We start from the raw sequence: 12,440 nt of genomic DNA, 5'->3' as shown, positions 1-12,440 counted from the left end.
AGAGAGAGAGACTTCAGGGAAAGGGGATTGGGAGGCTGCCTGTCTGTCAGACAAGCAACATTACCATGTACACATTTCCAACCACACAGTGCCAATCCAGTAGGCAAACTATATGCTCCATAGACTATAGTCTGAAGAAAATGTACAAATTGTGTATATTGACATGTATATCAAGAAAATATATGGTATGGACAAAAATAAAGCTTCTAATTCTACCAATTGGCACATGTCTGGTGTTTTTGACCTAGTTTGTATTCAGACAGATGGCACGGCAGGCAGTCCCACACCTGACCACAATTAGGCCTAATGGAGAGCCCAGGTCGTCCAATCTATTTAAATGGCTACACCAACCACTCTGAGTTGGCTGAACAAAATGGCTACGTATGGTGACGAGCCAGTCGACAGCTATTTCTATTCATCTTACAACCCTTACACGGGCAGGTACCCCAAAGCTAAAGACGCGGGGTGGAAATACAAAAGCTATATCTCCCACTATGGGGACAACTCGGAAGCCTTTAACAACCACCAGCGCGCACAGCTGAAGTCCATCTTATCCCAAATCAACCCCAAGCTCACCCCGAGGCTCAGGAAGGCCAACACCAAAGATGTGGCGGTGCAGGTGAACCCGAAGAAGGACGCATCGGTGCAGTGCGCCATCGGGCCCCGCACCCTGCTGGCCCTGAAGCGGGAAAGGAGACAGGAGGGCCCAACATCACCCGGTAGCCCCAAGGTCGTGCGTTACCCTCGCACCCTGGCTGTTTACTCACCCATCGCCTACAGGAGCGTCACCTCGTTCCTGGTGGAAGAAGACAAGGCGTCGTGCGAGGCGCAGACCGGAGAGCCGCCCGGAGAGCCGCCTGATGATGCCGCGCCGGGCCCGGGGGAGAGCAGCGAGCCCGGGCAGAAGAGCCCAGAGGACACGAAGTCCGCCGGCGGCCAGCAGCGCAAAAAGACCAAGACAAAACCAGCAGCGAAGACTGAGGCCAAGCCAGCAGGGAATACTGAGGATGTGCAGCCAGCACCCGAGGGGGCGAAGGTGAAGGCGCGCGTACGGTTCCAGGTGGGTGTCATTACGCGCTCACCAGTTGGGCAGGTGCCTAGTCCAAAGTGTTGGCGGACGTTCCATTTGAAAAGAACTAGTTCCTTTGTTGCTTGCCTTAAAATAAAAAAATGCGTCATGCACTTAAAAAGCATGCACTACTATCGTTATCATCAGAGTAGGCTAACCAAAAGCATATGTCCAAGCCAAGGTTTACGCAGTGAATAAAGTAGTGACGATTATGCATCTTTCTTTTAATTATTGATGGGTGGGTCCAAATCATGACAGTGAAGTCGATGAAAATTGGAGTATACGTGACTGATGTTTTTTCCCCTAGTTTCTGGAACAGAAGTACGGATATTATCACTGCAGAGAATGTAACCTGCGATGGGAGAGTGCTTACGTGTGGTGCGTTCAGGGCACCAACAAGGTGAGCTCATTTATTTCGACCAAAAGAACCACATTCTGTCCCTTACTTTCCATAATTCAGTTCATGGAATGGTTAATGGTCATTTCACTTAACCCCACTGTTGCCACTTGCCAGTAGGTTTCAAGCAGTTGTCCAGTTGTGTACCAAATCATAAATTCTCAATCTTAACCAATGAGGGCCCTGTAATCTATAATTGGCTCTTAACTTTGGGCCTACTAATTGGATGGGCTTTGACATGAAAACATCTGGGAAACCCTGCCTTACTGAAGTGTCTTGTTCCAGGTCTACTTCAAACAGTTTTGTAGAAAATGCCAAAAGGAATTTAACCCATACCGTGTTGAGGACATCACATGTCATGTAAGCCCTTTTTGCTGTTGAGTAATGACCAAGGCAGTCAAAGGGTCCATTATCTCATCCAGTTCTCTGTCCCCAGACTTGCAACAAGGCACGCTGTTGCTGTGCAGTGACGCCACGCCACGTCGACCCCAAACGGCCACACAGGCAGGATTTGTGTGGCAGATGCAAAGGCAAGCGGCTCTCCTGTGACAGCACTTTCAGCTTCAAGTACATCATCTAGGGAGCTCTGTCAATGAACTTTGACCCCATACATGGCTACATCAGTCCTGCAGGGGGCATCCTCAGCCCCAGGCCACCAGTGATGCACAAAGGGATCTGGGATGCAGTCTAGATATTTGACATTTCAATACTTTATTTCATGCCTGTTTTGCGTTATGAAATTGATGGCATGCATCACTTGTGAATGTAAAATAAAATGGCTACCCAGCAACTTTACTTGAGCATTCTTTCCCATGTAATCAAGTTAATGTTGACTCTGTTGTTACAAGACATTAATTGAATCTAACTGCAAATAGCCTGTTAATATGCTTATGAATTTGTAATGCTTCTCAGTTTTAAGTCTGCAGAATTGCCTAGCCTAACAGCCTTTTTTTTCCAATGAGGTGATGTGACACCAATGGTTTGTTATGCAGTGGTGCTTTTGGATCAGACATTGGTGGCACTTCTGCTGTTGTGACCACTAGAGGAAGCACTGTACAATTTGGGCTCAGTATCAATACTTTGGTAGTCTTAAAGTCATTAAAATCCTTCACTGTCTCACATGGGTTCCCGTCTATTGGTTGTGTTCAGGTAGTTCAAAGGCTCAACTGGACAACCTGGGTTGAAAATGTCAGCATGTTGAAGTGTCCTTCAAACCACAAAGATATCGGCAAAGCATCAAAATGGTCAGTTTAGTCACCATTCCTCTGTACACCTCACAGCTGTGCTCTCGTACATTTGTTCCTGTGTGTTATGCAGTGGTTCCCAACCTTGGGTCACCTGGAATTCAGATAGGTTCGACTGATTTGTTTTGTTTCAAGGCTTCCATCAATGGGCCATAGCCTCAATTACCATTGTGTTAACTCACTATCAGCGACTTATTTTATTTAGATAGATCTTTTAGATTGCAACTTTAAATCAGGATTCTGAGTCAGAATTCTGAAAATAGTTAGAAATCTGAAAATAGTTAGAATTCTGAGTTTAATGTCAGATCTGAAAAAGTCAGAATTCCGAGATTAAAGTCAGAATTCCAAGTTACTGTCAAAATTTTTGAGATTAGTCCGAATTCTGACTGAGGGAAAAAAAGCATACTGTTACATGTGACATCACCGGCATAATCGACTGTACCGGAATTTGAATGTCTCGGGTCCCTACATTTTTGTGACAGTCGGGTCACAAGCAAAACATTTCTTTGGGAACCCCCGGCTTAGGGGAACTAAGGGAATTACCATTGATTGGTACCCCAGGCAGTACAGTAGAGGTGGAGCAAGAGCCATCTCTAGGTTGGCTGCACATTCCCCTACCAGGAAGCAGCTCAGTTTAGGTTGTAGTGCAAGTTGCAGCTGACCAGGAGACAAAGGTGCTGTAGATGAAAATGGCATATTTTTTAGACTTGGTTACTGTTGCTGTGGCCAGAGCAGTGTCCTCTTTGATAGCTAAATACTTAAACCAAACTTTACTGTATGAGCAGGTTTTTATTTATCCAGAGAGAAGGCTGGTAGGTGAATGAACAAGGGGTGGGGGGGAGGAAAATTTATAATGCACCTCTACATTAAAACATCTTCCAGGTAAATAATATATCCATTAAATAAGAACAGCATTCAAATGTACCAGACAAGCAGAAAAAAGCTCTCTGAGGAATGAATACAGTGATTGTTACAATGTGCCATGACAAATGTTTCCACAAAGCATTCAGATAACGGCTCGTGTCCTGCAGTCAGATAAGGGGAGGGGTCGTGTCCTGCAGTCACGGCAGCAAGCAGGGCCATTCTGAAAGCAGAGCAGAGCTTCCTCCAGGAAAAAAACGGGATCAAACTGTGGCAGACAACGAGTACTGCTTTGCAACGGGATCAGCCAACATGAACAAACACAAACCTCAGTCTCCCTTCAGAAGGCTTGAAGCAGAGCCTATGCTGGGGGGCAGGGGAACAAAAACATCACAGTGGAGAGAAGGAATGCATATGACTTGGCTTGGCTGGGTCCATGAGGTCCGGCAGGAGACAGAGGCCGCATTAGAGCCATCGCCAGCAAAATGGTCGAGAAGTGGCCAGTCCCAAATGAGCCCCGACCCCCTTAACGATCAGGACCACAACCAAGGCAGTCTGACCCCCTTAACGATCAGGACCACAACCAAGGCAGTCTGACCCCCTTAATGATCAGGACCACAACCAAGGCAGTCTTTGGGAAATGTTGAAGTTTGTGTGATTGGATGACAATCGTGGAGCGGATCATTAATGACTTAAATCTGGTCTTGCTTTTCTCTTCTCACATTAGCTTCATACATCCTATTCGGATTAACAGTGCATTACACAAAAAGTACGAGGGAAAAATACTGGTTTTACACTATACATTTTCTAAAATATATACAGAGTAAAATAAGTTATTGATGTTTCCGTAATGAGTTGTAGCCAGTCTGCACCTGTGTGCAATTATATGCATTTGTGTGTGATCATATACCAGAATATCCAATATATACCACACAGTCAAAAGTCTCTAAAGGCAGCTACTTATTTGGTTAAAGAGTGAGTTTCGCATGAAGACCTGTTGAAGGGGACTCTCCTCTCAAAGCAGATCAATAAACAGATATATTTCTCTTTTTACACTCCCTGAGGGTAAACCGCTCCCCCAGGGTTACAATTACATGTTAAATATCCTAACATTTACAACCTAGGATGTTAGCTCTAATAAAAAATACATTTCTCAAAAAAATATTCTTGCAGTGCTTTTCTCTTTCAAGCATGCTTTTGAAAACTCCTCCTCTTTTTTACTAGATTTTTGTGTGTTTGCTTACGAATCTTGACAGGACAGTCTGTCCTCACGCATACGAGAACTCCTAAGGACTGACTTACATGCTTCAACACCGTTTCCCAGCCCCGGGGCCGAAGAGGCCACCGGGGCCACAGGCCCGTCGGGTCAGTTCCGCCAAAAAAAAGAAAAGAGAACAAAAATAAAATAAAAAAATCTGTCACCTGTCATCTGTCACTGCGTCCTCTCCTACTCCCTCTCCCAGGCCAATCTCAATACCAAGCACACCACCACATGACTTATTGCAGCTGAATTTGCGAGTTGGCTTAGACTGGGAAAAAATGATATTAGCTTTAAGTATTCATACATGTAATAATATATTAAGAGTCACAGTTATTCCCACACATCCTTTAGCCCTTATAAGTGGAGTCTCTCTTGTCCTCCTCTGAAGCCGCTCGCCGTCTAACCCACTCTCTCCAGTGGAGGGGAGGTCTGGGTAGAGCGGAGGGGGCTGTTTTAGTCCGGTGCAGGCTTGGGGCCTGCGGTGCCACAGGCTCACAGTCCAGTGCTGACCATGGTGGTGTGGGGCTGGCAGGCCTGGGCCTGACTCAGAGCCTCACGGATCTGCAGGTTGAGCTCCATGAGGCGGGCGCTAGCCTGGGACAGGTCCCTGCTGGGGCCCACCACCGCGAGGCAGCCCGTTTGGCCCAGCGTTTGGTGACGGAAGTAGATGTGCAGAAGGGTCTGGACTGCATCATCTTTCTCGTTGCCAAAGATGTCATTAGGCCATAAAGACCTGTTGAGAGAGGAGAGGAGGAGGGTTAGTAGATGCAGAGAAGAACATCAATAACTAACGACGCACAACATCAGAAAGTTGAAATCTAAACTGCTGATAGAGGAGGTTAGGTTTGACTTGCCTGAAGATTTTGACCTGTGTGAGGGCAGAGCTGAAGTCTCTGGCTCTCAGGGTTTCGATCAGTGATTGGATGGCCGTCTCTGTGTTGCTCTGGGCAGAGTCTGGTATACACACATCCTCTTGTCCATCACTTCCCATTTCCGCCTCCTTCAAACAGCTCTCCAGAATAGCCAACTCCTCAGACATGTTGGTCACCTTAAGGGAGAGACATGAAAACACACACATATCATACCAGTGCATAATACAAGCATGCGTGTGCAAAATCGATGCAGGAAGTAAGTATAAGAAAAATCTATTAGGATTGACCAATTATTAACTGGAATAGCTGACCCTATTGCTCCATGTGAGAAATGATTCAATCTCATAAAGTGCATTTAATCTGATTAAAGCTCTTCCAAAGAGCTGTGGTAAGATAGGCCTGCAGCCCAGATAGTGGCCGTCTGCAGCACAGAAAGTCAGTGAACTGATGATGGTTAGATAGCAGGTCTGGGTCTCAAAACGTGTAGCTTAAAAACAAACAAAACAAACAGACCTATATTGCACAAAAAGCACCTGGTGCTATTTCATGCATCAGCTTAATGTGAGACAAAACAATGGGAATAACATGTGAATAGAGTGCAATTGTCTAGCCTAAGTGCAAGTTGTCAATTCTTGTTTGTCTGACAAGGGAGATGGGACAGATGTCACAGTGCCTCTCCAAGCCAAACCTGGAGCCCAATTAAATCCCCAGCTATCTCACTGTTGGCCTCAGACATAAAACGCAGTGTGTGTTTTTGTGTGTTCTTGTGTGTGTGTGTGTGTGTGTGTGTATATATATGTGTGTGTGTGTGTGTGTGTGTTCTACGACAGTGTGGGAACCGAAACGACTGAACCGGATCCATGCACCACCACCGCATTTTAAAACGATCACCCAAACACCAAATCCTGCCGGGATTTAGTCTCACCTCTGCCTCTCTCTTGATGGTCTCCACCCTGCTGACAAGCTTACAGTAGGCCTGGAAAAGCAGGAGCAGCTGAAAGTGCAACTTATAGAGCCTGCGACATAACTCCAACTCCTACAGAGACAGAAGAAAAGACAGTCACATGCCAGGCACAATTAATAATTCTGCATTTGTACTCATAAGCTCATATGATTAGGCAGGTGGGTATCCTGGGTTAGAGACGTAGGAGTAGATGAAAGGGTTACACAGCCTAGAGCGGAGTGCCGTCCGGTTCAGGCCATGGAGCAAGAGGTGAGGGTCTATCACTAGTCATAGGTCAGCATTAGTTATGGAGCTCTCGTTTAGAACGCTATCCATCACCAACCTCCTGTCACTCACGCTCCCTACGGCCCGCTGCAACCGGGTACGGCTAAATAGATGAATGAATGAACCAAAGACCTCGGCAATGACTAAGAGTTAGAGAACCGACCCTAATCCAGGAAAACATGGGGAGGGGAAGGGGGCAGTGATTTGACCAGGTATGAGAATGGAGAAAAGCACATGCAAAATGAAAGTACTCTAAACCTGACGGCAATATGGATCTCTCCATCAATCTTGTCCTATTGATAACCCAAGGCAGTGTCCCCCTCTGAAATCAACAGTAACTGAACACTGATTAGAAGTTTAGAGATCTTCTATCTGCAGACAGAAGGTATGAAATTACAAAAGGGGTTAAGAAGTTGATTATCCAGTCAGGATGTAACCAAGAGTAAAGCGTATAAGACCAGCTAAAGTACATTATGATTGGGTGGGGGGGAGTTCAGCTGGGTTATATGAGAGATCAAGAGAGAGAGCGGAGAAAGAGAGAGAGGAGGGTGGAGTGGCAGAGCCCAGTCCGCGGGTGTCAACAGCGCAGGTATATGCAGCAGAGAGATGAAATGGTCAAGTGTTTTGTCCGGATGTCATGATTATTAAGAGTCTAGAATATGAGAACCACTTACTGCTAGATTCTCCATTTGCTAAGCAAGAAGGTGAGCGGGTCACAAAAACAACAAACAAAACAGGAAGAGAGAAAGACCAAGAATTAGTGCGCTTTAACATGGCAGCCTGTGACACAGTGGCCTGTTGGGCAACGAGCGCTTTCATATCATCTTTTCTTCATACAGGTCAGGCAAGGCTCAGTGCCAATACACATATACTTCAGCACTAACAGAAACATACATTCAGAGAAGAGGGAGGGACAGACAGAGAGAGAGAGAGAGAGAGAGAGAGAGAGAGAGACAGATGTAGGGGCTAAAGACAGAGGAAGGCGGAGCTCTGAAGGCACTTAAGTGTCTCCCTCTTGACTGCAAACAGCACAACAGAGATTTAATCTATGACAGCAACTCCCTTCAAACTGAAAAGGAAAAGAGTGAAGATGTGAGTGGGTGCAAAGTCCACAGATGTATGCAAGAAACTCCGGCTAGTTGATAGTGAAAGCATCAACACCACCAGGGTGCAGAGAGAGAAACCATGCAAAGCCTCCTAGCAACCGAGGTCAAATCAGTTACATCTAGAAAAGCCATGTGTCTGTCTTGTAATCCTCATCTTTCTTCACCGCCTTTGATTTAATTATTTCTACATTTCAGTTCTCATTTCCTGAAAACAAGAAAATTGTCATGATTATTAAGATGGTATGAACGCAGAATTAGTTGTAGTTGTAGAAAATCTTAAGATTTGTGTTAGCTGACAGAATTAGTTGTAGGCAAAAAATCTTAAGATTTGTGCATAAAGTCCTAGAGGACTTTTACCTGACTCATATCAAACATGCTCCTGGATTGTCCTATAGGCTAATACAGGAGGACCCAGTCTTAATGAATTAGCAACCAAATTCAACAGATTCCAGATGGATTCTTTAATGACATTCCCATTGGATTCCTTCCTACAGGACTTTTTGGCTAATGGCATGTCCAGTCAAGATTCAAGATTCAAGATTCAAAGATTTTATTGCCATGTCAACAAAAGTTGATAGGAATTTGTCTTGGTTCACTCTCAGAGACAAACAAAAAACATAGCAGCCAACGACAGGAAACATACAGGAACAGTTCTCAGCTACAGCATATACAGTAGAAAGTGCATACAGTTTAAAGTGACAACGGTAATGTGTCAGTGCAAATTCAAGTGCCTTATGGCTTGGAGGTAGGTGCTATCTCTGAAGCGAGATGTTCTACTCTTCATACTCCTGTATCTCCTGCCTGATGGGAGGAGGTTAAATAGGTGGTGTGCTGGATGAGAATGGTCTGCATCATCAAACTAGTGAGTGTTCAGTCCTACCTGGGCCTGAGTATGGGCTCGTTGGTTGCTGTCTTTATCGCCAAACGTCTTCCTGCAGTTTTCCAGCCACTATAGGGTTGGAGGACAGGACAGAAAGACAGACAGACAAGTACAGGGTCAGTGAGGGACTGAGGGAAGGATGGGGAGATAAACAGTATGACCCACTGAGTTCCATAACAAAAGCAAGACAAGTGCTTATTATTTTTCCCTAGGACGTACTGTATGTTTGTGTGCGTACATAATAAGGATGTGTGTAGGTTTGTGTGCGTACATAGTAAGGACGTGTGTATGTTTGTGTGCGTACATAGTAAGGACGTGTGTATGTTTGTGTGCGTACATAGTAAGGACGTGTGTATGTTTGTGTGCGTACATAGTAAGGACGTGTGTATGTTTGTGTGTGTACATAGTAAGGATGTGTGTATGTTTGTGTGCGTACATAGTAAGGACGTGTGTATGTTTGTGTGCGTACATAGTAAGGACGTGTGTATGTTTGTGTGCGTACATAGTAAGGACGTGTGTATGTTTGTGTGTGTACATAGTAAGGATGTGTGTATGTTTGTGTGCGTACATAATAAGGATGTGTGTATGTTTGTGTGCGTACATAATAAGGATATGTGTATGTTTGTGTGCGTACATAAGGATGTGTGTATGTTTGTGTGCGTACATAATAAGGATGTGTGTATGTTTGTGTGCGTACATAAGGATGTGTGTATGTTTGTGTGCGTACATAGTAAGGACGTGTGTATGTGTGTGTACATAATAAGGATGCGTGTATGTTTGTGTGCGTACATAGTAAGGACGTGTGTATGTGTGCGTACATAATAAGGATGTGTGTATGTTTGTGTGCGTACATAGTAAGGACGTGTGTATGTTTGTGTGCGTACATACATAATAAGGACGTATGTATGTTTGTGTGCGTACATAGTAAGGACGTATGTATGTTTGTGTGCGTACATAATAAGGACGTATGTATGTTTGTGTGCGTACATAGTAAGGACGTATGTATGTTTGTGTGCGTACATAGTAAGGACGTATGTATGTTTGTGTGCGTACATAGTAAGGACGTATGTATGTTTGTGTGCGTACATAGTAAGGACGTATGTATGTTTGTGTGCGTACATAGTAAGGACGTATGTATGTTTGTGTGCGTACATAGTAAGGACGTATGTATGTTTGTGTGCGTACATACATAGTAAGGACGTGTGTATGTTTGTGTATAAGGGTTGGTGGGGAGGGAAATTTAATAAGAATGTTGTTACTTAGCGAATTAAAGGAGGTCTGTTGCAGAGCAGGAAGTAGGATCAAGCCCTCCAGGGACCAGAGCTGTCTCATTCAATTAGCACCCCTGCATCCCAGAACCCTCTGCAATCTCATCTGTTCTCCTTAATCCCCTCCCCCTTCACCCCTCCCTCTGCCCCTCCCACTTTCTCCTGCCTGGCCGTCTATAACTGATTTAGTAGCACTGAGGGTTATTTTTATCCCTTCAGCAGGGGATGTCACTAGCAATGTAGACACTAACGGCTGCTAAATCCACTCCTACTATGCACTGATCCAATGCCTGCCCTAATGATGAGACGGAGTGGGGCATATATCTGGCAAAGCATCAGCTCTTTGTCTCCATGTCTGCTTTGCTTTCGATGGCGTGGCAGCATTGGGATAAAGTGTGATTTACCCATAACTTCCTAAGCTTACCTTGAGACAAAATGCCATTATGAGATGGTCCCTTCGAGTCCAACACATACATACTAACATGGAGACAGACTGTGTGTGATGCAATGTGCCATGGTGGCAGGTACACAGATGAGAATGGGAAAGCAGATAGGGTGGATGGGTGGAGAGATGTGCCGGCTTACCTGCTCTGCTGCTTCCCTTTTGCCATTGTAGGTGTCCAGGTGTTCCTGCAACTCCAGCACACTAAACTTCAGAGTCTCCAGCAGTCCACACGAGACCAACTACAACAGCAAGACAGGACAGCATCCACATTAACCCACGACAGCAGCCCATAATGTACACAGGGAAAAAAAGGTTTACCCCATTTTCTCCCCAATTGTACTTGGCCAATTTTCCCTGTGCTGCCCAGATCGCTGCTCCACCATCTGCCGATCTGGGGAGAGCCGTAGACTAGCACCATGCTTCCTCCGACACATGCGCTGTTGCCAGCCTCTTCTTTTCACCTGACAGCGGGGGGGGCTTCACCAGCAGGATGTAGCACGTGGGAGGACCACGCTATTCCCTCCAGTTCCCTTCCGCCCAGAACAGGCACCCCGACCGACCAGAGGAGATGCTAGTGCAGCGACCAGGACACATACCCTCAATTCAGCTTCCCACCCGCACACACAGCTAATAGTGCCTGTATCGTGCCCGACCGTCCGACCAAGCCGGAGGTAACACGGGGGCATGAACCTGCGACCCTCGTGTTGGTAGGCAGGGAATCTACCGCTACACTACCCGGACACCCAACGTACACAGTACTTGAGACAAAAAACATTTAGTGTAGGACAAACACACATCAAGCAATGCATATGCATATGCATAACATGCAGTGCTTATTTACAGCTAACCTAATTATGCAAAAGAATATGTACCTGTTCATGCTGTTTATTCTAAGTTTAGGAGTCATACTAAAATTGTCAAAGGTAACTGTGCAGAATAGCCTCACCGTCTCCGCGTCCAGCAGCACAGTGGGGCACTGGGAGTGTGAGGTCATGACCTCCAGGGAGCTGAGGAACTGATTACCCATTCGTTGCAGTTTTTCCCCGAGGAAGTGCACGGATGAATGTGTAATGGTACCAAATTTCCTCTGAATGCTCTGTAAGGATGTGGAAGGGAAAAAAACTGAAATTGAATGCTTTGTGGTAAAAAAAAATATATAATAAAAAAAGAAGGTTGTAGATGCAACACAGAGGATGCAAACGTGACGACCAAAACCAAAAGTATATAAATAGCATTTACCTGAAAGAGTCGGGAAAACACGTGGAAAGTGTAAACAGCAGAGGAACCATCTGTATCTGACAACATCTGGTTGACATGGCAACGCCAAGCATCTTCCTCGTTGTCATAGGCAACGGGCTGGAATGCTGCCAGGATGGCAGAGAGGAAGGGCGAAGGGGGCGGAGAGGCCTGGATCTCGGGGAAACAGTCTGCGTCACCTTCATCTTGACTGAAACAAAAACACACACAGGGCCAGTTAGCTACAATCTGACGCCTACTACACTCCCCTCATTCTATACTAAAGGGCAAATGTAAACACACACACATGCTCATCCTCCTCACCGACTGCACGTAAACATCCTCACATTGTTCTTCCTACCTCTGCCTCCTTCACTGCAGAGCCTTTTGCTGCAGTCTAGTGAGAACTCTAATCTACTGCAGTGCTCTAGCAAAAAAACAACATATGGAGCTATTAGCATTTTAGCATCATGCAAATATCTCTCTCTCTCACACACACACACACACACACACACACACACACAGATACTCACAGGCCCGTGGGACCAAAGAGCCTGAAGAAGCAGACAGAAT

At 45.5% G+C, this 12,440-nt stretch overlaps 2 protein-coding genes across 9 annotated transcripts in view; one reads left to right on the top strand and one right to left on the bottom strand.

The window, feature by feature from the left end:
* Positions 1-373: 373 nt before the first annotated feature.
* zar1 (zygote arrest 1) lies at positions 374-2,046 on the top strand (the record flags this gene model as incomplete). Its single annotated transcript, XM_083647704.1, has 4 exons — positions 374-1,060; positions 1,377-1,469; positions 1,752-1,826; positions 1,903-2,046. 4 exons carry the CDS (start codon positions 374-376, stop codon positions 2,044-2,046), a joined length of 999 nt encoding a protein of 332 aa, XP_083503830.1.
* Positions 2,047-3,485: 1,439 nt separating this feature from the next.
* fryl (furry homolog, like) overlaps positions 3,486-12,440 on the bottom strand; it is an 84,983-nt gene continuing 76,028 nt past the window's right edge. For 6 of the 8 annotated variants that reach the window (XM_083648170.1, XM_083648166.1, XM_083648164.1 and 3 more), the window contains 8 exons: positions 11,871-12,078; positions 11,578-11,727; positions 10,772-10,870; positions 8,919-8,987; positions 7,607-7,624; positions 6,630-6,740; positions 5,687-5,880; positions 3,486-5,565 (listed from right to left, as the gene is read on the bottom strand). In XM_083648170.1, the coding sequence (XP_083504296.1) occupies positions 5,325-5,565; positions 5,687-5,880; positions 6,630-6,740; positions 7,607-7,624; positions 8,919-8,987; positions 10,772-10,870; positions 11,578-11,727; positions 11,871-12,078 (1,090 nt within the window). In that variant the 3' untranslated portion in view covers positions 3,486-5,324. The remainder of the gene's footprint in view (positions 5,566-5,686; positions 5,881-6,629; positions 6,741-7,606; positions 7,625-8,918; positions 8,988-10,771; positions 10,871-11,577; positions 11,728-11,870; positions 12,079-12,440) is intronic. The other 2 variants (XM_083648165.1, XM_083648171.1) reach the window with 1 other exon arrangement.

This window comes from Poromitra crassiceps (assembly GCF_964638095.1).
Source record: "Poromitra crassiceps genome assembly, chromosome: 12".
NCBI classification, from domain to species: domain Eukaryota; kingdom Metazoa; phylum Chordata; class Actinopteri; order Beryciformes; family Melamphaidae; genus Poromitra; species Poromitra crassiceps.
Note: the sequence above shows the minus strand (reverse complement) of the source record. Positions and strands in the feature narration are given on the sequence as shown.